Here is a 26496-nt window from a genome sequence, read left to right on the forward strand (position 1 = left end):
AACAGAAAACCGTTGCGTGGTTTGTCATAAAAGTAAACAAAAAAAGATAATAATTAAACAAACCACTAATTTTACCTCACATCGTGCTGTATTTCCTGACAGTTTCAATAATGTGACACCGTTCACAAAGTGTAGTAATAAAAAGAAAAAAATTCGAAGGGAGAGTAAATTATTCACCAACTTGGGTAAAAATCGATCTAAAACTTACTCACACGTAACGTCATGCAATATTTATGGACTTTAATCAAATTATTCAGACACACAGCAGCTGTTAAATCCCCTCTCTTGGTTTTCAACCACTCTCCTAACGCCAGCTATATTTTCCAATTTATTTCAAACAAATAATTATGTTTCGAAGCCGCAAATGTTTTATTCGATGTTATCGAATTATTCTCCAGTAACAGTCATCGGACCTAACGCACTGACCACCATTCCGAAGCAAAACTGGGATCCAATTCCCAAACCAACCTGAGATCATAAAGCTGTTCTCCGATAAAGATGTGCTGATCGATACAGTGCGGCAGATGTTATGGCTACGAGTGTCATTAGCAGCGTAGATCGTCTTGCATACATCACACGTTTAAGAAACTACCGATTATCATGCAGCACACCTCCAGTAGATTTTTTTTTATTATTTTATTTTTTTTATTTCAGTTCCGCAGTCCAAGTTGATACTATTCTTCTAGGAATTAGAGCTGACGACTGCTACATGCAGAATCCGCCTAAAAAATCGACTTCTTAACAAAAGTACCAATATTATTACGTATTATAATTGTTACGTAATAACTAGCTAAGTTTTTAAATAAATGCAATAATTTTGGAACAATTGCAATCCTTATTACGTAATAATGGACGATTTCGTAACAATTGCAACCCTTATTGCGTAATAATGGAACGATTTCGTAACAATTGTAATCCTTATTGTGACGTATTTATTACGTAATAATGGAACGACTTCGTAACAATTGCAATCCTTACTGTGACTTAATTATTACGTAATAAATAGTTGGATTTTTCCTTCATATTCCAGTCAGAGTAAATAATGCTGAACCGAGTATTTTTATTCTAAATAAAAGCACTCGGCAACCTGGAAAATCAAAAGTGATTTACATCGAAGACAAACCAGTTCTGGATAAAATAGTTATCGCTAGCAGAGGGGAAGTGGGGGAAGGCAGATATACCGATTGATATATCACATTTTTCTCGCCAGAGATTACCGTCTTTTTTTTTTCTCTCTCTCTCACTCTTTCTTTGTCTGTTAAGTGAGCGAATCAATCATAAAAATCGCCGTCTTTCGTCTTTGGATTTCAAGTAAGCCCATTGATCATTTCCACCAGTCCACGTCCAATTTTTCAACGTCCGTGGGGAGTTCAAAGTTCAGAGAAGCAGATTTATTCTGATATTTCTTGTTCAGTCCCTGTCTTTTATCGTTATATTTTAAAGCAAAATAATACAACGAAAGCGTAAAATAAAAGGCTGAAAACCCTAGTGCAAAAGAAGAAGAAAAACCATACATACAGTCAAAATTTTGTTTTTCTAGTAAGAAAGTAAAAATATGTTTATGAACTATTCGCACAATGGATCGATCATAATCTGCCAATTACGATCGACCGGTGGATCGCGAAATTCAACCATCGCTCTTTGGAAAAGTCCAATTACTTTATTAGAGAGAGCTATTTGTTTTCATCATCATAGACATTTTATTTTAAAATGGCTTGCTAACATTATTCCTGTCCGATTCTCTTGTCTGTAGCAAAGCAGAAAATCATCATGAAGTATTCTTTGAAAACGTTTTGACTGCGCATTCGACTTCTATGGTCTGCAGTGGCTAAAATGTGATCAATATACGCATCAATCTGTTTCAGATGCCATTTCAGGAGGGAATATGACAGAGCCTCCCTTTGCACTAGTACCATTGATCACTCCAGGAGTTATAACACTTTAAAACGAATCTTTTCAAGATGGTATGGACCGCAGAATAATATTCGCCTCGTTTGGCTTTACATTGTTCAATGGCTACCTTACAAAGGTACAGTTTCTCCCGCAGGCAAACGAATAAAAACCCTGCACGTATCTCATCTGTCACCCTTGACAATGTTCTTCGCCTCCCTCCCACAGAGAAGGACGTGACACTGCGGTGAACGAAGATCGTGATCAACCGTCATCTCTACTGTATGACCATCATTCTATTGTTACGTCATTACACTACAGTCATACCATTAGAGGAGGGAGTGGCTGCGCGTGAACTATCTCAGCGTGCCACTAACCTCATGCTTGGCCTTGATGGGAGATAATTAGCCGGACTTCAGCCAAGCAACTTAATTTAGAATTACTTGTGTCGGTAGCGTGCGTCAGACCGGCCCTTGCTGATGGGAAAGCGAACACCAAAGGATATTGTGCCGCTTCTCTAGGGAAAACAGAGAGGGAGATAAAATTACAATTAGGAACTGTTTCTATTATGGTTTCTCCATCTCTCAAAGATACGTCCCTATTTAAACCTGCTATAAACATATGCGTTCTTCTCGTTGCCCACGCCTGTTATAAAGCCATGGAATATCCATTCCATACAATAATTAATTTTAAACTGTCTCGTATCATCAAATTATAAACTATTTGGTGTTTTTCGAAACACCAAATAGTTTATAATTTATTTAACCATTCGAGGTTTGTGATAAATATTTCCTTTTGTACTGCTGTGTACGCAGTAAGGGTTTTATTGTTGTACGTAAATAATAATTGTTTTCCTATTTGAATACACTGTTATTTTTTTTATGGAAATCTCAAACACGAGAGGTATTAGAACCTATAGCAATTAGTACAACGCTTCAAGGTTCAGAAGACGAAATAAGTTGACATTCAACTTCTGTAGACTGTAATTTTCAGAAAATACGCCATTTCTGGCAGTTCCAGAAAACTGCCATTTTCTGGAATAACCATCTGTTGGTTCTATCAGTTTGAAGTTGGATGGTGGCAGCACGTGTTCGGACTGTTTTGAAAGAGAGAGAGCGAGAATTATAGAAGCCAATTCGGAAGAACAGTGCCCATGGAAGTATCTGTAGAAGAGGCATGCAGCAGAAACAGACATCTATGAGACAGCCAGTGGAGAGAGAGAGAGACTGTTAGAAATTAGTCATTAATTAACCTAACTGCCCTCTTCTGAATGGAATCAAGTAGCCTGAGAGAGGTTTTGGGGGCACCACCCCAGATGTGGGAACAATATTCCATGGCAGGGCGGATTTGCGATTTGTACAGAGTGAGCAGCTGTTTGGAAGAAAAGTAACGCCGAGAGCGAAAGAGAAAACCAAGTTTTTTTTAGATGCAGAGGAAGCAATATTTGTAATGAGACAGAACTAAGTTTTAGAAGGATGGAAATCAACTAAGTTGTCTTTGCCCCACTGGAGAATTATCTGAAGATCGGCGTTTAAGGAATTGGTAGCTGATTGAGCAGGACAAGGTTTCTCAAAATGGAAAGTGGAATGCAATGTGCTATCATCAGCAAAACTATGGATAGGATTTCCGGTCAATGATATACAAGGGGGGGGGGGGAAACAAGAATTGGTGGAGAAGTTAGAAGACAGAGAGCTATCTACTTTCACTCTCAGTGAGCGATCAGAAAGAAAACTGGATAACCAAATGCAAAAAACAGTTGGGAAAACATAAGATGGAAGCTTGTTTAGAAGACTTTTATGCCAAACAAGATCAAAAGCCTTTGAGATGTCAAGAGCAACTGCTTGTGTTTCACCAAATTTGTCCATAAATGGATAACATAGGCCAGTGGATCGACAATGACCGAATCCATACTGGCGATTGTTGATCAGACGAAGGTTTCAAGATGGTTTGAGGGTTAATTGATTTTTCCATTACTTTAGAAAGAGTAGAACTTAGAAGTAATTGTAATGGGACGAATTTGTCACCCTTTTTCTGAACTGGCTGGATATGAGCAAATTTCTAAGCAGAAGGAAAAACACCTTTGGAATAAGAAAGCGAAAAAAAGGCGGCAAAGAACAGAAGTAAGTTCGGGTGCACAGGTTTTGAGAACAAGTGGAGAAATACCATCAGGACCTGAAGCTTTCTTAGCATCAAGATTCGTCAAAATCCTTTTGACGGAAGACCACAGGAGGCATTGAATGGAGCGTGTTGGGAATGGTGGGAGGTGTTTTACCAAGATCTTTAATACATGAGTTGGAAGAAAAATGGGATGCTAGCAGGTCAGCTTTATCCTTGGCTGAAGTGACAACAGAACCATCTGATTTGGACAGAGGTGGGAGCAGAGATGGGCAAAAGTTGCGGCCAATAGCTTTTGCAAGAGACCAGAATGCTCGGCTACCATTAGGGCAAAAAGCAAGTTTCTACTCTTAGTCTGTTCAAAATCTAGTTTGGACTGATTAATAACTGCTTTACAATTGTTGCGAAGCTATTGTTATTACAATAGCATCTCAATTATTCATGAGCGCATTACCCAATCAAGGAAATCTCAAGGGCTGTGCTCTTCCGGTGTGTAACCTTCTTTCACAACAGTTTCTTATCTACGGTACGTATAAATTTAATGATGAATTCAGAAATTTAGGACACAAAAATTATAAAATATTATTGCACGAGTAGGGTGAGCCTCTTTGTGCGTAGCATGATACATCAAAACTAAGGTTAAACCCTACCAAACAATTGGACTTGGCGCATCATGGACTTAGTCGCCCTTGCACTATAAAAACAAAAAATATAACTTGCCCAACACTCTATACAACTGGCAAGTATTTCCTTTTCTAGAAAAGTATGTGAGAGCTTAAAAGGTATTAAAAGAAAACTCAACTAATTTAAAGTATAAAATCCAAAGATTGGTTTAAATTAGTCAATTAACTGATTAGAAATATTTGTGCAAGTTTTTTAATTGAAAAGCTACGACACAAAAATTTTCACCACTAGAAAATAAAATGATTTTGCAACAGAATTAATCTTTCAAGTTGTAATAGGAACCTTCTCAGGATTAAAACAAATAGTACTTCACTAATTTGAATTGCCTTTGGATGTGAAGGAAATAATCCCTTTTAATCTGACTGGAGGCACTGCATTGTAAATAAATAGCCTTTCATTGGAGAAGGGTGCAGTTTGGTTGTTAATATGAAACAATGAGTTCAAATAAAATGAAAGATGCAGTTCTGTTTAAGAAGCACCACATTGATAAGATCTATGGGAAATAATTGGAAGAGTGGTAAGGACTTCCGTGAAGTAGAGAACGTGATCAGCCACTTTTAATTTAATATTTGATTTAAACTATGACTATGATCTGACTTTCTAATTTATATCTGTGTTGTTAAGCGTGATATTGATCACTGTCATAATTCTATATTTAATGGACTCTGCAACCAGCGAAGTCGGTTTATATCCTGTAAGGATCAAACTGTTTATCATCATCTGTACAGACTAATAATTTTACTTTTCAGGAACTGCGACCAAAGTTAAATCATCGACTTCAATATTGATCAGAAAGGGCTTAAAGATGAATCTTAAGTGCACCTCTTCGAAAAGTGATTCTTGTGGATATTTGAGAAAGAGAGGTAATCTTGATTGCAGCTTCATCTACATCATCTATAGAAATATTTAATGCAACAAGGCCAGATTTCTTCTTATGGAAGTGGGATACTTTAAGATACTTGTGTATACAACTAAGACACAAATTACCGAAGAACTTAAGACTTTTATTCGTGAAGAAATTCTGAGATAAATTAATAAATGCTCGCAAAGTTATGACGAAGTTTACTCAACGTGTTCAAAAGTGTATCATTGAATTGGATCCCAAATGTAAGGAGGATATTCCAACATTTCCCGTTGCATGCCATATCCCCATATCTTTCGATAAATCTATCTGGCGGCTAACAGCACTCTACACCCAAAAAAATTACAACAGTGGTCTTGTTTCGAAGACAGTGTAATTTCATACGTTTTAATTTATGACCTAAGTAGCAAATCACAATAATTAAGGATTCCAGGGATCATGTGGATAATTTATGAAGTAAGATAAGCAATAGTACATGGAAAAATAGAATAAAATAAATATCCTAGAACTCCAAATGTGTTTCTCTTGAACGTATCTTATAAAAGCAGACCTCTTTGGTTTTTTTATACGTCCATCTCAATCAAATTTGATAAAACAATGTTTTCTTGCATCCCAAAATACACAAACCCTGTTTTCTTAGCTGTAAAGGTTTGATTTATTTAAATGATAACATCCTAGAAGTGATTATATACATTTCTACGCCCCACACTTTTTTTCTTCTTCTATCTTTGGTCGACTGACTTCCTGTACATCATTACAACGCCCTACATAATGACTAGGCGTTCTAACCTTTGGTTGCAAAGGGATGTACGCCTCGCCTGTTTACTTTAGAATCTGGATTTGGTCATTTCATTTTTAAATCAGCTTCGTGTGCTATTAATAGTCGCGTGAAAGCAATCTGAAGTTTGTTTGTTATTTGGTTTTTAGGAGCATTAGCAACTAAGGCCATATGCTCCAGGGATATGTGGTGGTCATTCCCTGACCTTTCCGCATCCTCCGTATTTGGTGGTCACGGGCTGGAACCCCGGTCTAATCAAGAAGCGTGTGCTCCTGCCCACCTGACTACGGAGGGGCCAGCGATCTGAAGACTTAAACAACCTCAGGAATTCACCTTTGAATAAAACGAATGATTTGTATAGAAACAAGAACATGCCTCGAAATCAATATCGATACAAGCAATTGAAAGAATAGCCTTAACGGGGGATGGCAATAATTTTTGGAACAGCAACTGTTAACCGAGGCCTAACAACTGCTGTCATTTTGATATTGTCAAAACCAAAGTGGGAGGAGCTTCCTACTATTAATATTTTAAATCCAACTGTGATTTGTGTGCTGTATTTTTAGAAATAAAGGATATTATCAAAAGAAAGGACGAATTTAGCTACCACAGAAAATATGTCCAATCGCTAAATTTCTGTTTATAACAGTGGACTCAGTTTATAGATCGGTACATGTGGAGGACACACTTGTTATTCAGCTACAGTACAGTGACACACACACGGTGGCATTTATGCTGAAAAGTGGCACACAGAATACAAACAAGGCCAGAAAAGCCTAGGTTTGTTGTCCGATAAGCTGCGACCTAATTCGTCGGGTACTTTCAATTAACGCGAGGGAATGACAGACATTGTCTGGTGTTGAAGGCGATAATTATTCGTCCATTTTGGTAGTTGGGGGAGGAGAGTTAGGGGACGAAGGAGCTATATCGACAACCCTTAAGTATGAGGTTCTCTCATAGTTTTGCTGTCTTTACTAAGTACAGCGGTCGTCAAAGTTCATTCATCTCCAGCAAGGGTTGCTTCCACTGTCGAGGCACGTTCGAATGGGTGGCACACCATTTGTTCCGCGCACAAACAAATTTTAATGAGTGATTTGGTAACAGGAGCAACGTTCAGGAGGCTATACTTAAAGCGGGTTCGTACGCTGGAACCCCACCCACACATTTACACTCCCTCTACACAAGAGGGCGCGCAAATGTTTCTATATATAAAAATATAAATGGTGCAACTGGGGACGTCAGCCTAATTAGACGGTTGAAGTCCCTCGCCATTTATCAGCATCGTGTTCCCCTAGTGATACTTTCACGTGCAATTTAAATAATTCACCACATGCCGCGAACCGCTAGCCACTTTTCCAATTTTCAGCTGCCCTCGTCAATCAGCCACGTGGACCGTTAGGGATGGACGGATAAATTCGGAAATGAAATATTTTACAACGCGTCTCACGTAGACGCTTCTACTCTACTTTATAACAATTCTCTTTATTCTGAATTCATTGAGCAGTTATAAAACAAATGGTAATCCGATAATAAGATCTTTTGAATTATATTTTAACGAGTCTAGACGTGTTGCAAAGCTTGTTTGCAATTAATTTTTGAATGTTGATCACTTGTAAAGATAAACCTTGGAGCCAAATTCTCTTTTTTTTTAAATACAGAGCAATGGGTCGTCCTCTTCACTCAAGACTGCAGACGAAAGCAGAAAACGACGCATGCGTGGGAATAGTGAGCAACCCACACAAGTTTCCTTTCGGATGTTCGTGTTGTTGTTGCTATCTGCAGCGCTTTTTCGTCTCAGTGGGTGGCGATGAGGTGACACCTCAATATTTCTCAGGTCAGGGTGTCGATATGAGCTTTCCAGTCGTTCATATCTACAGTTTACTTGTCAAAGACCACTCTGTTTTCGACTGTCGGAACGGCTCTAACATCAAAAGGCAATTTGAGTAAGGCGCCTCGAGACATGCGGAGAAGTGCGATGTATGCAGTGATTTATACGAGCTATCGCAGACATTGATTTATGCTTTTACTTCTTCCTCTCCTTAACCCCTTCGGAGTTAGAAGGTTTGTGCAGGCGTATGTTTATCAGATTCATCACTTTCTGAAACCATATGTTACCACAACACCCTAATAAACAGCTTCCATCAGACAGATATATCCCCCTTGGGTCAGGGAAAACGAATGTCGTGTGGCTTTTCATCCCTGCGTGGCTCCAAAGTTCGCGACTGTAGTTCATTTGAGAGCGCACGAGCACACAGGGCCTTCCTTGTTACATCTGTCATGGAGATTAGTTACACGTTGGGTGAAAACTGATTCGTTAGTGGGATGATGACAGCCACAGTTTATAGCGCGCAATTCAAATAATCCACGCTCACGTAATACAAACATCCGAAGCTATCAAAATCGAAAATATCTAAATCCAAAGTGCAATATATCAAAATACCAACGCAATAATTCTATGGCGCTCACAGAGATGATGGCAGATCGATGGACTGACCTCTGATAGCCGCTCGGAAACATTTAATTCTGAAAACGAACCTGTCTGTTGGCCTATCCGATTATCTACTTCCCGGGGCCACCGATCGAAATCTAATCAAGAATTACTTGTTCGAGGTTGAACCTCCCACGTTCCTACTAAATCTCCTCCAACCAAAGGATTATTTCTAAATCTTTCACTTTCGACGGATGGTGGAAAAAAAAACTGGAAAGCCCTTTCCCCCCTTTACCAACACCGACCACCCACGTCATAATGACCTCTGCAGGAGGCAGTCTATCACGTGCGACAGTTATAATACTCCTTGTGTCACGATCGTTTCTATCTTTAATAGACTGCTCCGTCTAGAAAGAAATAAATAAGAAAAAACTCCTTGTGCTTCCTTAATCTTTAAGGAGACCACCCAAAAGGACATTTTCAGCTACGCAGTTAGATACCGAAAAATGTCTTCGACAAAAGACATGGCATTCAGACTTCGAGTCTGATGAAACTCTTATTAGGGTTGGTTTAAAAACAGCAGGTAAGATTTCGGAAGCTGTCCACACGAAGACGGTGGTTCGAAGGCATTGATTAAGTAATTACCAAGAAGACACGGGTAGGTGGGCGGCGCTGTTATTTCTGAGACTCTTACAAGGAGGGTTCTGGTGCTGTCCAATACGGAGATAAATGCAGAGAGAGCACGCAACAGTCGTAGGTGAACCCACTCTAGACGTGATGGAACAATTAATGGTCTCATACCTTTAGCAACCTTACAGGATACATGGACGGTCATGATCGTTATTGGAAAAAAATATAGAGTTAAAACGTTAATAACTAGTAAATTGAGCTGCATCATCTTGAAAAAAACACATGTTTATAGCAATAAGGGTTTCTGTAGGTTATTCCTACTATACAGAATCAGGCATGCGCACCACAAAGATGTTGTTGTGGTAAGGTTTTAGGAGCATCAGCAACTAAGGCCATATTTCGTGTGCTCTGTGGTCAATTTTCTGTTTGCTGGAGAAAAAACCATGCTACCCTCGCCTAAGACCAACCACGTTGTGAAAAAGCCCATAAAAATTCCTCTTGTCATTGATGCGACTTGAACTCAGATCTTTTCCACCCGGTTCGGGAAGGACGGCGATTCTACTAAGGAGTGTGTATAATGCAAAAGTACGCTTATACCGATTTCATGGTTCAACAGCCATGTTTATTATTTTTCAGATTGGTTAAAGTCGATGGTGGATTCGAATAATTTTTCTTTTGAGAAATATGTCATCTAAGTCCATTAACGGCATACAGGCAACATTTTAGAAGACAAAGATACGGCTTTCAAGAAACCTTTGGAAAAGAAGCAACTTTCGAATGAACCTTTTTGAAATCGAAAAGAATGTTATTCAAGTAAGGATTCTATTAAGACATCATAGATATGAATGCGAAATCAGGAGTTCCAACGCTAGACACTTATACTGGACTTTGGCAGATGTTAATGAACTCCAACCTCACGAGCACCATTTCAAGACAGGCCAGAAAATTAACAACTACTAATGAAATATAAATCTATTTCTTAGTTATTAAACCCAGATTATTTAGGCTTTTCTAAACTAGCACTTCTAGAATGAAATTGGGAATAGCACTGTAGTTAAGTTAGATTCATAACCACAGATCGAACGAAAACAATATCAATTAGATACTTTAGCTAAATTAAATAACTTCAATTTGATGCTGTTTACTTTGTCAACAACTCTGTTAGTACTTAAAGAAAAATTTTAAATGACAGAAAATTTTCAAATCTAATATGCCATGCATTAATAAATTCTCCCTAGAAGACCCCTAGTAAAACCTACTTAGAGACGTTAAATCAAATGAGGAATATTGATTTACAATGACCGCGCGGTACCTGTGAGATGAGGGCATCTGGGAGCTCCACGCATGCTCCCCGATTGAAATAAAAGAACCAGCCAATGAGAATAACAGGATTTGCTTCATCCATTGTCCGTCTTGGTATAAAAGAGCCCTTTAGGGGGCCCTTCACCCCTCGTAATGTGCAAAGTTCTGTACTGTACAGGAAAGGGACCAACCATTATCGCTTTCTGTTCGCTAAGTCCTTTCTCTACTAGACCCTAATGAGGTGATTAAAGAACCCCAATCCCCTTTAACGCGTGAGGCAACATTGTATTCTTTGCCTTGCCCAGACCAAGCACCTGCCCTTTTTCCCTTAAAGACGCTAAGGCCGCTAGTAATGCGTTCATTCAGCAACACTCTACTGGAAACATGGGATGGACTAGGAAGACGTGACACTCAGGCACTCACACGTATTAGGGCAGCAAAGTCTGTGACGTGTACTGAGGCAGCAGGATGTGATTTAATCTAGAACTACTCCCGTTTGTTCGATACCATGCGCATGTAATAATTACCTTTTCCTCCACTCTTCTGTCACCTTTAGTTTGGAAGATAGTAGCGCGTGAAAGAGAGGAAGCGAAAAGTGGAAAAGGTTATTTATTTATTTAATTTTTGCCGTGTAAAGTTTTAAAGAGGAATTACTCATACATAATAGCTTAGGGAAGTTTTATTACATTTAGTAATATGCCCGATTAGTATTATATCATTGCTTATAATGATATATTGCTGTAGTATTTAAATGGATTCTCTCTAATTTGATTTAGTGCAAATGGGTAAGGCCCCCACTATTTACTAAATTAGCAAATTACAACTTAATGGGTTTCTTCAGTGCCATCTTGGATTATCCAGTACGTCAACAAGAAGCCCCCCCCCCCCCCGATTGCTATATTCTGTTGTTATTGATCTCCTTACTTCAATTGCACTGAGAAATTGAATGCAGAGTTATTTGTTGGAAATATGAATTTGTACTTCAAGGATTTTAACTTTGATAAAAAGATTCCCCAAAGCGTTTTTATCGGACGATGCATCATTCACTTCTATGCAAGGTACAATCATCAAACTCTTCCAGGAGAACGGTGACATAATTTGTTTCTCCTCCATCCCAACCAAAAAATATATAATCAACGTATTCAAAATTTACAAATTAGATTCAGTGAATTGTTGTGATCTCAATGTAGTCATCCAGTTTAAACTATTCTTGTAAAGATCCTAACCCCAGTAAAAAGAGGGGAGTGAATTGTATTTTATTAGCTTCACTTCCTCCCGTTTTAACTTTATGCAGAATTAGTACAAGCGAGGCCAAAATGAGATAAATATATGGAAAAGTAATTAAATTAATATTTTCGAGGAATAATTAAGTAGTATCGCAATCAAATAAATCAGGAGCCAAAGATTTTTTAGTCGATAACGTTTTCATCAAACTTCTTGCTAACTAAATCATGTTGCGTTAAATTTATGTTACAATCACATTGTTTTTGCATCCAGATAATTTCGTTCACCTCATCATTGGACATTTAATTCGAAAAATCTTCTTCTGCATTTCCATTTGTGCTAAATGGCAAATAAAAACAAAGATATTTTTTAACGTTCAATATATAGGAAGAGTTCGAACTTGGATTTTAGATAATCGTATAAGAGTGCTTTTGATTTGTAAAGGAAGTTCAGAAATTACGTCACACTACCACGTGACTGGTGAGAATTGTGATGTCAAATACTGAAATTAAAGCGAGAGCATACGGGGCCACGGTAGCCGTGAGGCAGCTTTGCCGGCTTGCTGAATAGCTGATCGAGGTTCGATTCCAGCTACTACCCTCATGGGAATTTTCCCAGGGGCATTCAGCATTGAGTTTGGCGGTCTCAAACCGTGGTCGTGAGGTTTTTCACCGGGATTGACTCCGGTTTTCCCCTCACAACAGACAAACCGCCCTTCGCGACACCCAGGGGTACACGAAAATTTGATAGGGCTAGGGCCGCGTGTAGACTAAACTTCGCAGCGTTTTCGCTGCGAACTTTCCTCTTGAGGGAAGGGGGTTAGTGGGGCAGCCGCGCCACCATCGTAAGGTGGATTGCGGGCAGTCTGTTTAAGAGACATCTTCTGCAGCTAAAATGAGAATAATTATGCCTTTCAGCAAAAACAAAATTGCTGTAAAATATAATTTCATTACAAAAAAATAATAGTTAATGTGCTCATGTAAATTAAATGCTCTACGCACATTTTTAACTGAAGAAAAAAATTATTAAGTGATTTACAGCAAAAAAAAAAAACTTATGCGCGAACAGAGAAGATTTATTATTTTATTTTCTTGGTGCATCCTTGCTAATACTAAATTTCGTTTCTGCGCATGTCAGCAACCATCCGGACAGCCCATGTGATACATATTCAAAATAAAAAAAGAGAGAATAATTCTATTTGGTGCGATTTTAATGAAACATAGGAAGGATCGACTTTATTACAGCTCGAAGTATAAAATTTCCTTTAAAGCCACCCAATGGGAAGAGTTAGTACATGCGGACAGACAAAGAAATAATAATTTCGATTTTAATGATTGTGGTGTCACAATCATACTATTCTACAAATGGATTTCGCAAGCCAATGATGTTTTCACAAAAAGCGTGTCTGCAATACCAGGGTATCTGATATTGCAGACACGATGAAAGGCCAACAAGCCTTAAAACGGTGCCCACTGAGAGTAAGAAACAATAGCCTTCTCTATTATTCGAAGTACTGCAATACATGGCAACACGTTGTGAAGGATGAGCACAATATGAGATGATGCCGTTACACTACTATAGTAGTTTTTTCGTTTATTGGCTATGGTGTATCCTCATCAATATTATATACTCTTAAAAATATTATGCCTAGTTGCATTTAGTCATACAAAGTATCGTTTTGTATGTAAGAAAAACCAAAGGCAGTATATCTTTTACCTTCCTCTCAAAGGAAAAAATGTTTCCTAAAAATTACAATAAATATACGGGTCTACAAAAGGCACGGGGGGGGGGGGGGGACTGCGTGTGTTATGTACATCACCGCCTGAATGTACCTCATATTTCCCCACGATTTCACATAAAGCGTGGCTAAGCCGCCCTCCAATGATCACTTATCGGCTAATAACCGAAGACATCCAGATCATAAAATACGGCCAGCAATTCTTCCTTCGAAAAACCGCAAGAAAACCAAAGCTGGAGGCGAAACTTTCCGAAAAAACGACAATAAGTAGTGACATCTATCTAAAAATATAAGCATTCCAACGCGCTACAAAAAAGTCCCACAGGAATAGATCAGATTCGCAAATTTCCTTTCTCATCAGAAATATGTGTACCCGGAGAAAGAGATAAAACATCGCATCAAAACCCCGGAAATATCACGCTAAGTGAGTCCAATTTCCAAGCCCTCGATATATATCGTCCCTAAGGTATGGAGTATAAAAGACGTTCAGGAACAGTTAAATATATCGCCCGATCGATGTGCAAAACGATAAATTGGCCTCTGGTGCTGCTGCTGGACCAACAGAGCGATGCCAATGCGCATTTATGTTAGAGGCAGAAAACTGCAGTTGCCATGTTTAGTGCAGCTGAATTGTGTGCAAGATTGGCAAAGAACAGGATATTATATGTGCGATCAATGCGCACGGTAAGTCTGGTTAGAAATTAAAAATTCGAAAAGCTGGCATTTTAGTCAAGCTCCAGGATCTATTACTACTAAACAGTAACTCTAACTAAATCTAAAAACTAAATAATAAGTAAATAGTAGTAACTATAACAATGTTTCAGAAAGGGCTGCTCTACTCCCTTGATGGAACACCAGTTGCAGAACACGAGTAAATACAGGTTCGCACCACTTTCAATATTTTCCTTTCGTTAGCCATATTGTCTGAGTACACTTCCAGAGACTTCTCGTACTGATGTTAACGTTTTGTTAATTCTGTCTTCTTTCACTTCTTGTTTTTTGGCAATATTCCAGATGTGTACAAAGCTTTCCGAATACAATCATCTCGCTACTGAAATTCACCAGGTTCAATTTAATTTCATTCTTCTTTCTCTCTCATAAACTTTTTTTTTTTGTTGCTTTATGGACCTCATTAGTTTGGTACGCTAGGACTCGGAACGAATTTTCCAGTGAAAACGTTGATGTCTGTAGATAACAAAACAAAAAAAGATGGCACAAAAATTACTTATGTCAAAATATAAATCAAAAATGGTTGTGTGCAGATAGAGAAAAATGTAGTAAAGGCCATATAAAGCAAATGAAATAAAATAACGTACAAAAAAGTCCGAGATGGTAGAAATTATATTCATGATCACATTTCGAAAAAGATAAACGTAAGTGATTTGCATAAACACGCATTTAACCATTTCATTGGAGTGTTACATGTGTGTCTTAAAAAGAACTGTTTGGTTTCTTCAATCAATAAGAACAAGGGAGGGAAGAAGAAGAAGAAAAAATTCCCCCTTTAGCAGGGAAGGCAACAAAACAAGGAGAAACCTCCTTGACTTCCTGCTTCATTATCGAAGTCCCATCATAAACGCACAACCACAGACCGATGCAACATCTCTCTAGTTTTTGTAAAGGAATTTCGATCAAACAACTTGTGACCGAAGCGCCCGATAAGCAAATACGGGCTTAATTCGCTGATCGACAGAAGTTTTGACGTCGCATAGTTTTATAGCCCCATTAAGTAGGTTTGAAGAGAGGAGAACCATTATGGGACCTACATTTTCTGTAACTAGCCATAAATAGTTCATTGCTTTTTAGCATAACGTTAAAGATGCGCATTTTGAAACGACTCCCAGAAGTAGAGTAGATGGGTCTTAAGCGTAATATCGAGAGATTTCATCTTGGAGAATATAAAGACCAGGCAGCCTTCATTACCATACTGATGGGTACACTTTTTCGATCTTTTTTGATCCGTATATTCCGCTGTTATTGCTTTTTATTTCATACGGTAATCGTGCATGTACTCAAATACGCTTTATGATGACATTTCTTTTCAAATGCCATATGAAGTGCAGTAAAATTTGCGTCACTGCAAGGGACTGCATCATTCACTTACGAGTTTAGTGGGAGAGAAAAGCTAATTCTCTCTCTGAGCAACGTTTACAGTGGAATTGGTTGCTTGAGCATACTACTCATAAAAAAACAGTTTGACAGACGATTTTTAACTTTACATTAATTTTTCAAAGTTTTAAAACTATAACATGCATCAAATAAGAGATTGTCATAAGCAGTTTGAAGATTATAACATTCATAATGAGATTTTTCAAATTTGGTAAGAAATCTGAAACTTAACAGCCCTCTTCCAACTTACCATTCTGAAAATAAACTCATGACGTCATAATTTTTAACAAGCACTGATCGCAGCTAATTATAATTGTTATATTAGAGAAAAGAAAAGGCGTTTTATTTATCATTTTAACAGTTAGCTCCTTGAATATAAAATTTTAATATATTTTATTTACGCCTCATATTAAAAATGAATGTTCAAGTGTTAATTTATCATTGACAACGACAGAATTTAATTTTAACTGTTACAGTTGTGATCAAACTACGATGTTCAACAGCATTATGGTAGCGTTCAGCCATTAACCAGTAGTGTTTTTTTGACAATGAAGGGAACAGCTCTTAATTGAATATCCACCAACTCTGGATTTTTATCCTTCGAACTACTTAAAAGGAGTGGTATCTACTAACAACCTTCACATATTGGAAGAAATAAAAGACAATAAAGCGTCAGAAATTTTAATGGTAACTGTTCAAAGACCATGTCAGGCCTCAGAAAACATTGCAAAAAGAGCTTTTGAACCAACCTGTATAAACCAGCAGCTGAGAGACGTGGGGTTGGAGAACAGTGCAAAACTTAGGCCATGAGGAGTCAATATACTAGCTCTAAATTGTGGATTTATGGTCGACTTACCACCTGCTCTCTGGATGAAAATTTGGAGCTTCTGAGGGGGGAAAAAAGGCAACTTTACGCGAATCTACTAACTCAGCAACGATACGATAAAGCTAAAATTTTTGCCCAGCCAAAGATTCCCAGAAACAGACCTAAAATTTACCTATGAATATACTTCAATACAGTTAATTAATCTCAAGGTTTTTTTGTAATAAGCTAGCTCGTGGTTATTAACGCATTGAATGCGATATTTTAAGTAAGAAAGCCTCAGACATCTACAGGCGCCATATCGGTACTGCCTAAAAGATTCTTAAGCGAAAAACATGAGAAAAGTGCACATTCATCGATGTGGTTAAAACCGATCGATCTTTAAGAAACACCAATGAATACCAACTGAGAAGATTTTATCTCTAACAGACTTTGAAGGGCAAGAAAAGTAAACAAGTTGGCTACACGATCACTGGTGGAAGCATAACTTATCGCTATGACATCTTACTTTTCTGTTCGAAGGTTATTCTAACTGTACAGAAAGAAAATGCGCCACTCACTACTCTACTCGGATCTTGTACACGAAAAAGGAAATCGTTCAAGTGTGTTTCTATCAAGAACTTTGGGATAATTTGGAAACTACTCACTGAACAGAGTTGTGGTCTGGTAAACATGTCGGGTAAATTCTGATAGTGATTGTTCAAAACTTTCTTGAACTGTATTCCCCAAGGGCAAATGCTGTGCTAAGTGTCCCAGGTGAAGGGGAAAGTATATCGTCTGGCTTTCCGCCACGCCATTTAGCTCTAGATATAGCGCGTCCTCCCTCTCTCTCTCTGTCTCTCAAGCACCGGCGTCGTTTGAGTAGCGACACTGTCTGCCAAAATGAACAGACAAAATGTTTTACAAAGTTCTTTGGAAAAGCAGTTTTTCAAGTGCGCCTGAAAAACGTTTTGTAAAAGTCAGTACAAAATTGGTTCGAAGCCAAGAATGGGAAGAATTTCGCGTTTTAAAAAAATAATAAATACTTGAGAAAAATCCTATCACTCGTTTATTGTTTTTAATACTAATAAGAGTCGCAAAAAAAAAATCTCCGAGGTCTTAGTGTAAGAATAAGATGGTAGAACACGATGTCGACTATCCTCCTGGGTCGCACGTTCACTTTGATACTGCGAAACACGGTCTTGTTTTCATCTGCTATTTGATGAGGGACCAGTTGGTCGAAATCCGCGGTTGGGGAGGGATTGCTGTAATCATCAGAAAGGCAAAATAACGTGGCAACTGACTTACTTTGGAAATCGCCGGGAGAAATCAGCACAAACAGATATATGAAGACCACTGGCACAGCGGGATTTTTTTCTGATCTCCACATCCTTTACATGATTTGGGCATTTGCGCTCACTCTTCTGGAAAGAATAAAAATAAATGGTTGAATGAAGGAATACACATATGCTTGTAATGTACGCTAAACAACTTATTAAAAAATCTATCTACATTGATAAATAACTAATTTGTTTATTATTAATTTGATTTTGCAATTAAATTATCAAAATTCCTTTCTGCAGTCATGATATCAAAGTTCTTGTCCATACTCAGTCACCGACCACTAAGTCAGAGAAGTTTACATTATTTTGACAATGAATGCAATCATTAGCAGTCACGCGGGATTGAACCACGGTTCATTAAATTAATTTATACGTGCGTTGATTAGACCAGATCGTATGCACCAGCTGTGGATCATTCCCAAACAGAGTTAAAGTAAACAGAACAGTTGTCACATACGCAAATACTGTGGCTCTTAATATTGACACGCTGTTCAATAATGGCTGACGATTCGCTTCGGTTATCTTCATCGCTCCAATGACCTCTGATAGTTGGGAATTATTGCACAATTATTAGCTGCATCCCAACTGCTGTTTATAAAGTTTAGTACTTTATACATCAATTCAGAAGCATTTGTTCCAGATAGTCCTTATCATACAATACTCTCTGTATATCGGATTGAGGAATGGTGTCTGCAATTGATGCTAATTTAGTAGAGGGTAAAACTGCAGGCGATAAAGCTTCTATGGACAATTCTGGCATGTACACGAGAGTAGAAATTATTAACCGAAGTAATTAATTTATATTAGAATTTTTATCATGTCTGTGCCACTGATTTTCAAACAACTTCTCTTTGAAAACAATAACAAATGCTTGGAACAGGGCGTTAAAAGATACGCACCGATTTTAAACATCTTTTGTGACATTTTTAGCTTTCGGAAAGTGAAGACAAAAATATATACACGATAAATTTCTCCCTTCTAAAAGAAACAGTCTGGCTGTGTACTCTTCGCGAGCCTTTTAAACAAACTCTAATCTTTGGACTATTAGCTCCATCTGGAAGAGGCAGCAGATGCAGATCTGCAGCCGTATGTGTGGAAGAAAGTCGAACGCGAGACTGCTGCGCACTCGCTGTAACAACAGACACATTATCTTATCTGTAAAGGTGAAAAAGATATACAGCCTGTCTTCCACTTGATAAATATTTATGCTGAATTCTGATGCCGGTGGCAAGCACACGGTGATATGTAAGAGCACGAGATACTCACAAAAAGGATACGACCAGCGCGTCATATTCAGTTTATGTTTCTTTTTTTTCGCTCTTGAAACCCCAAACATGGTGCACCAAAATTTTTGGTGTTAATAACTAAAGATGGTTGGTTGATTTAGTGTCTGGGACTAGAGTTCATCACATGGGCAGCAGTGGAAGTCAAAGAACCGCTGGAGTCACTGATATTCCAAAATAAGACTGGAAACTTGTCTCTGTAATGGCAACCATGTGACAAATTCTATCGATATGATGCAGCAAAATTCTCTCGCTGTGATTTGATAGGTTTGGTAATAAATAGGTTTCAATTTACCGTATGCGTCCAATCAAGCGGCATTCACATTTTTCTTTTTTCTTCCTGGTGTAAAAATGCGCTTTGATGATCGATTCTTTGAACGCACCCACACGCTAGGTGTCTATCGATAATGTTTAAGGCAAAGAAATGCAAATCCACCGACTGCTGGATTCTAGCCAACTGGAACTTCGTTATTTCTCTGCCCGGAAAAGCTAATTCTACTGGCACGACTTCTCCTCCTCCCCCAGAGGACCCTTCATCATTTGTGTTCAGTTCCCTACACTAATCCGGTCTTCTGCCATAATCTCTACAGGTTAGTGCCACAGTAATTGCTTAATCAATGTCCGTTCCCCGATACAATTTGTCACGTATTTTGTTCCGTGTCACTTATTGCAAAAATCCATACACTTAACGTCTGTTATTCGATTTTTCTTTAAGGACGATTTTTTTAAATCATCAGCCTAGTTGCTTATGAAAAAATATTTAAAAAAACGTCGCATACTTTAAATAAATAATTAAAGTCCTCAAAGAGAAATGTATCCTTTTTCTTTTTTGTAGAAGCGTGTGTTAAAGTTGAATAATGAACCAGAGCAATACAGCTTGCAAAATCTGTGGAGATTCAAAGCAACTCTTGCTGTATTTCAGATCCTCAACTGTGCAAAGAACAGTTCTGAACATTTTGTCCTTGAGAAATCCCCAATAGAAAATGGTCAAGGGAATTCTCCACTCGGGAATCAGTTTGAGAATACTTCTTTGTGCTCTTTTCACCCTGAAAAGAGCACGAAGAGCCCATAAAAATTTCTTGGACGGGATTTGAACCCAGGCAGAATCCGCGTGTGTTATTCAATTCAAATGCTGAGTTCATCTATAGTCCTATGCTAAAATGCAAATATCTGGAGCATATTCAAAGTGCCAAGAGAAACTCACAAAAAACTTTTATTCATAACTTCCATCAGATGTGCCGAGACGTTGATTTCGAAATGGAGAATAATAAATACACCAACTGGGCACCGACAGAACTTTTCTTTTCTTTCCACATCGTCAACTCTTGCGAGGGAAAACTTTAAAGAATTTCTGAGCGTCTCTTGTAGGCTCGCGAGATCCAATATCATGTAGGAGGGTCCAATACAGCAGCTAGCAGTAACAATAGAGATATTGGCAGTCCAATATTGTGAAACTGCGACTGTTTAGTGGACATTGTTGGGGGAAACACAAAGGAATAGGAACTCTATTTTTATGGCCAAGTACGCCAAAGACTTTCTAAACTCAAATAGAAAAGGAAAGGAAATATCGATAGAAGGCCACATGCAGAGCGCCCCTCTGGCATCTGCTTCCAATATACGTTAGAACGACCGGTAATATTTCCTGAATACCAATTTGTTTGTTCTTATATGGGTGTACGTCAGAAAAACATGCAATGAACAAATGACTGTTTTCAAAGGAGCTTGATTGAGCGATTTACCAACGTTACAGTTTTGCTGGTGGAGTAAACTTTAATAATTTTATGACAAATGTCCCCCAAAATGGCCGATGTAGGCGTACTTTTCGCATCGAAAACTGAACCAGATATTTTATAAGGGATCACTCCATAATTTTTATGCCAACTAAAGCTACCAAAGGAATAATCCCAACAATGTTGCAATTAACTTATACAAGTTGATTGATTGTGGGCAGTACATATTATGTCTGTAAATTGAGCGTGTTCTGTGATTTTTTTTGCCTAATAAAAACCAGAGTTTCTGGGGAGACAAAAATCATGCTACCTTCTCCTAAGACCGACTAACTCATCCACGTTGTGAAAAAAGCCCCTAAAAATTCCTAGCATCCTCGACGGAATTCGAATTCCAGGCTTTTCCATCCGGTATGGACAGGATGGTAATTATAACCACTGTGCTACCCACGAGGGCTCTACACTTGTATTATCGTTTCTCCCATGTGTAGTAGACCACAGAGTGCAGGATAAGGACAAAATTCAATTCTGCTGGGGGCACACCGACAAAAGCTGAAGGTCAGACGTCCGCGCGCGAAATTTGCTTTTCAATAGAAACACACTCACGAATATTCTTAAAGAGGAAAGACTTTTCTTCGATCGTGGATACTCCACCTACGAACAATTCAAATTTTACAGATGATGCGAAGATTACGAGAGTGATTAATGACAAGCGCCAAGCAATGCTCCTTCTGGTGGACTTGGATAGGCTTCAGGGATAGTTAGGTAAGTGGCAGCTATTTGCATAAACCAAAAAGGGAAAAAAAATCTTTTACTCATTTCCTTAAAGGCCTTTATATGTCTCTATCAGGTCCTCCCCAGGATGTCTAGTTGTCAAGCTTTTCAGTCTGTACCTTCTGAACCTTTAAACGACAGAGAAAAGGGATTTTGGGATGGGGGGATTACGATATAAGCCCCATATAAAAAACTCTCATAATGTAGACAAACTGCAAGGATGGGGGGAGAGGAATAGCATTCATATTGATCAATGGGATTAGGACCTACTATCTCTAAGAACAATTGTTCAATAAATTATTAAGGTCATAAAAATTGCTATGTAGAGTACAGGTATGGTGGTTACAAAAGAAAAAATGCAGAGAGATTCTTAAAAGAGTGCGGAGATGAGCAATGCTGCGTCTGGTGAGATTTGTATTGTGCAGACCTGGTAAACAGAACCTTAAAGGTGATCTGAACTCAAATTTAAAAGGCTCTGAGAAAAGATGGCAGGTTTAATGAAGGAGACGTTATTAATTGATGCTAGAACCAGGTGGCATAAATTCAGACTACTCTATAGGAAATTTGCTTCTCTCAGCGAATTGTTAATCATTAGATAAATTATCTCCATGGACAGTCGAAGGTGGAGGTTCAGAGGTGTTCAAAGGAAAGCCAGATCGGTACGTTTATAAGGATGAAAAGACAAGGGTTTTTTTTTTCTCTCTCTCAGCTTCTTTGTACCCCTATGGCCAACACTAAAGACACTACTAACCTAGTAATATCAAAACTGAGCTTGCTTCTTTTTTTTTTCTTCAATAGTGCAGATTATATACGAATTTCAGGACATAAGGATTAATAGACACGCTCTCTCTACATTCTGGCTCGAGAGTTACACCTTCAAAAAGCGTAAGCCTAAAGACAAGCAACGCAAAATAAAAGAAACCATGTAGAAACCATTACGGTACACCCAAGAACAGGTGAGCGAATTCTTCTTCGCCATTATCTTACGCCATTACCAAAAGAACCTGCCACTTTCTAATCGATTAAGAACTACTCGACACCTCTTCTCTCGGTTTCTGGTTACAAATTCTTTCACATCATTTGATCGATTTTTTCCCCCTTTTAGTTTCTCCAAGCTAGGTGGGGTTTTCAGGGTAGCTGCAACTATTGATCAACTGAAACGAATACTAGTCCCATCTTAAGCAATACTCTGACTTAATTAAGACTTCCGATTAGCATTGTCGCTCATCACATTGCAAGCAGGTGGTGTTATTTCATTATCATAACAGAGAGTAGGTCTACTGGTACACTCTAGAGGAGGGATTACCAATACATTAGTACCTCCAAAAGTCGCTGATCTGTAGGAATGTCTGTTAGTATCAATATTTTCAAACGGGGTATTCTGAGCTTGTTGATTCAGGTTTCACATCTAAATTTACCATCTTCTTTCCCATATGGATAGCCACAACAATTCTGTTCTTTGAAATTTGCGCATACTCAACTGATTCTTTATGATGCTCGGAAGGATACATATACTTCTATGAACATCTCTAAAGGAATCAGAGAGAACAACTGGAATTCTACTTGCGTGCTAACCATTGATCGATACAACTACTTATACCATCTCAGTAAATTCAATTTTCCCATTTTGTTTAAAAGTCTGACCTGGACCGTAAGAATCACTACTGTGTGATGGATCAATAAGAGAAGTGATCCCCACCCACTCACCAAAGTGACAGTATACACCATTCCAACGTGGATGAAAATTTCGGCCTTTGACGTTGGTCAGATCTGAGATAATAAGGCTCGTGGGGTAACTGAGAACTGGAGGGGGCTGTACAAAGTATAAAATATATCGGAAATTAGTCTCAATAACGGCGTTCAGACGCGAGCGTGCGTGAAGGCGCTTTCATATATAGCAAACAGGAAATCCGTCCAAATGCATGATATCATTATTATACAGAGACGCATTACCAAGAAATAATCTACATTTAATCCAGTCTATCCCAAGACCCCGAACATCTAACAGATGTTCCATCATTCATGGTTTTTTAATTGACAGACTGGTTCCTGAAGTGGCTTCCTTGCTGCGGTAACGCCACCTAACTTAATTTCCAGTAGTGCATCATGTGATATAAACACAAAGAAGTTGTCTATCTATTTCAGTTCTGAAAAATAATCAAAATATACGATGGTAAAAAAAAAAAAAAAATACACTATCAAGTGAACATCGACAATACGCAGTTATTAATTCCATCTATACCTGCACAGACTTCTCTGAGGGTTCCCTCAAGTAAACGTGGTGAATATTTTAGGATGAAATCCGGCGAATGCTCGAATAAAGTCAATATTGACCTACCTTTTGTCTTTCATGCTCCCAGAATTAGACAAAGCCAATTCGACCCATCTAATGCACGCGTACATTTGGACCGTACAAGTACTCTCCTTCTTGCGCCTACGTCTAGGTAAAATAGCTGCCGTTCTGGCGAGCGCAACCTGTCCCTTCGCACATAACCACGGAGCGCCCGGCGTCACCGGCCGCCAAAGTGCTTCTGATTCTACGGAGGTCGAGCTGCAGTCGGTTGACTCATCCGACGAGCGACCCTGGTATCGAGATTTGGAAGCTCGGCGCGTTATTAGCTTTCATGGCCAGTTGTTGATGGAGCGAGGCGCTACGATTATTCGTCTGTCCCCCCCCCGTTCTTTCTTCTCTCCCCCCCGGTCCCCTATGTTTCCGTATTCTATAGACTTAGCTGATTATACTGTCGTATTAGCAGTGGGACTTTGGGCGGGATTTTCTCCCATATCTGTGCTCTAGCAGTGCCGACCCACCACCGTACAACTCAGACCTGAGGAAGTGGGGGAGCGGGCGTAGAACACGCTCCAAGGACAGGGTTTTTACTACGACAAAAGGACGAGGGGGGTGGAGCAAAATAATCTTAAACAAGAACTTTATTCAGCGGAGCCCGACAGTGCCAATCCCTTTGACAGGACTGCGAATGCTCCGCTACATCAGTTCCGCCGAGCCGTGGTATTGCTTCGGAGCTGAGTGGTAGGTGCGTGCACGCCATGGGCCAAATGAACACTCATCGTCGAGGAGGAGAATGCCAGCCCTCCCCCTTTGCATTAGCCAGGGTCCCGTGGTCACCGGAGCGCCTAACCACTGTTTCTAGGGGAAGGAGGTTGTTTAATCCGCAGAGAATGAAGCGTCGCAGAACTAATGAACTTCACTCTTTACCGCCCCGGAGCTACGGGAGACTACAGAATCTCTGACCTCATCTTTCACTTCACGTAGGCAGTCGGAGTTCGCATAAGGCGGAAAATTAGAAGCGAATTGAATGAGGGCTTAATTTCGGACTTTTGGAGTTGCAGATCGCCGGCATGTTAGGGAGCAGAACAACTCGATGTTTCTCATTATGGCCTGGCTTCAAAGTGTGTTCCCGGAGGCTGCTCTAAGACATAATCCCCTTTTCGCAACCATCTGTCTATTTTGCAACCAAGTGGTGGAGAGAGAGAGATATGAATCTAGTTATACTGCGCATGCCTAGTGTGATCTGAGGATGGTTCTGATTTGGCACTATCATAATGAAAAGTGGATTTTTTCTCCCCTTTTCAGATCTGGGCGAAGCATCGTGCACAAATTAAATTACGAAACACCCAGCCGTTTAGTAATTTACTTTGTGAAGTGACCAGTCTGGACATCAGCGTCATCTATAAATTGTTCCGTTTATACTTCGGCACGACCCCAAAGTTAGAGGAGTTATAGTTAATCATGACAGGAATATCGTCATCGGCTGTATTTTATGGTCACTTGGATTCGAATTGCCGCATCTCAAATGTACTTTCAATTGACCACTCGGTAAATACTACTACACTTGCCCACTCGGTTAATCACGCCTCTTACTCTCTTTGTTACTGACTCTAAATAGATTTATTTATTTAAAGTTAAATAACAAAACAGTTTTTGTTTCTAATGATGGAAAATATCTACCCTAAAACTGTAGGATGTCCCAGAGGTCCCAACCAATGTTTGATTCGGGGCTGACGCTACGTGGTATAGAAAAATTACACATTTTAGAAAGAGAATAAAGAAGGAAAAGAAAACAGATTCCCATTTTCGTCGCGGCGTTGCTGAAAGTCACCTATAACTTTTTGGCGCTTCTCCAAGTTTATAGCAACCATTTCACTGGAAATGGCGTTGACACCCAATAATCACAGAAGATATCCTGTTCACGTGTGATGAAACCCATTCTCAGAACGAAGTCACCAAACAGGACCAGCTTCACTCAGACCGTATATTTTGCAAGCTGCCATGTGCAGTTGGATTTGAAATCTCCACTTTGCTGTACGCTTTTCTGAATAGCAACAACTGATTCGTGCCGATGATGCTTCTAGTTAGAAATCTCCCAGTTCCCTTTTGGGTCTCCCAAGGAATAAATAAAATTTATATGTTTATATTCTGGAACGGCATAATTCAAGGTGTGGCACCAAATTAAGTGCAAGATTGTTAAACTTAAGTGAAAATATTTTGGCATTTTCATGGTCATCGAGAAACAGTGGCCCAAACTGCTTCTTTTAGCCTTTTCTAAGCCGAACTATCTTTCACAGACCAAATCAGTTCTCGCTGGAAAACGATGGAAATATTTAGACTTTAAAATCACTTACATAGAACGCTCTTCAATTTGTTATAATAATATATATAAAGACAGAAAAGGAGATCAAACTGAGGATGGAAAGTTCCGTTATCTTACATACATTATCCTGTCCAACAACTGCCATATCTTCACCAATATTCAGAATATCGTAAATAATAATTTGCTATTATTAT

The 26496-nt window shown here is 38.9% G+C and overlaps 1 protein-coding gene across 1 annotated transcript in view; it reads right to left on the minus strand.

Annotated features, from left to right (window-relative positions):
• The window catches only part of LOC150078236 (fibroblast growth factor receptor-like 1), a 40985-nt gene extending 16784 nt beyond the window's left edge, over positions 1-24201 (minus strand). Inside the window, exons 1-2 of the mRNA XM_090384305.1 lie at positions 24028-24201; positions 17871-17986 (exon numbers count right to left, since the gene is read on the minus strand). Coding sequence (XP_090240431.1) covers positions 17871-17952 — 82 coding nt within the window. The 5' untranslated portion in view covers positions 17953-17986; positions 24028-24201. The remainder of the gene's footprint in view (positions 1-17870; positions 17987-24027) is intronic.
• Between the last annotated feature and the right edge of the window lie 2295 nt (positions 24202-26496).

This window comes from Mastigoproctus giganteus, chromosome 11 (genome assembly GCF_048544385.1).
Source record: "Mastigoproctus giganteus isolate SK-2022 chromosome 11, ASM4854438v1, whole genome shotgun sequence".
Lineage (NCBI taxonomy): Eukaryota > Metazoa > Arthropoda > Arachnida > Uropygi > Thelyphonidae > Mastigoproctus > Mastigoproctus giganteus.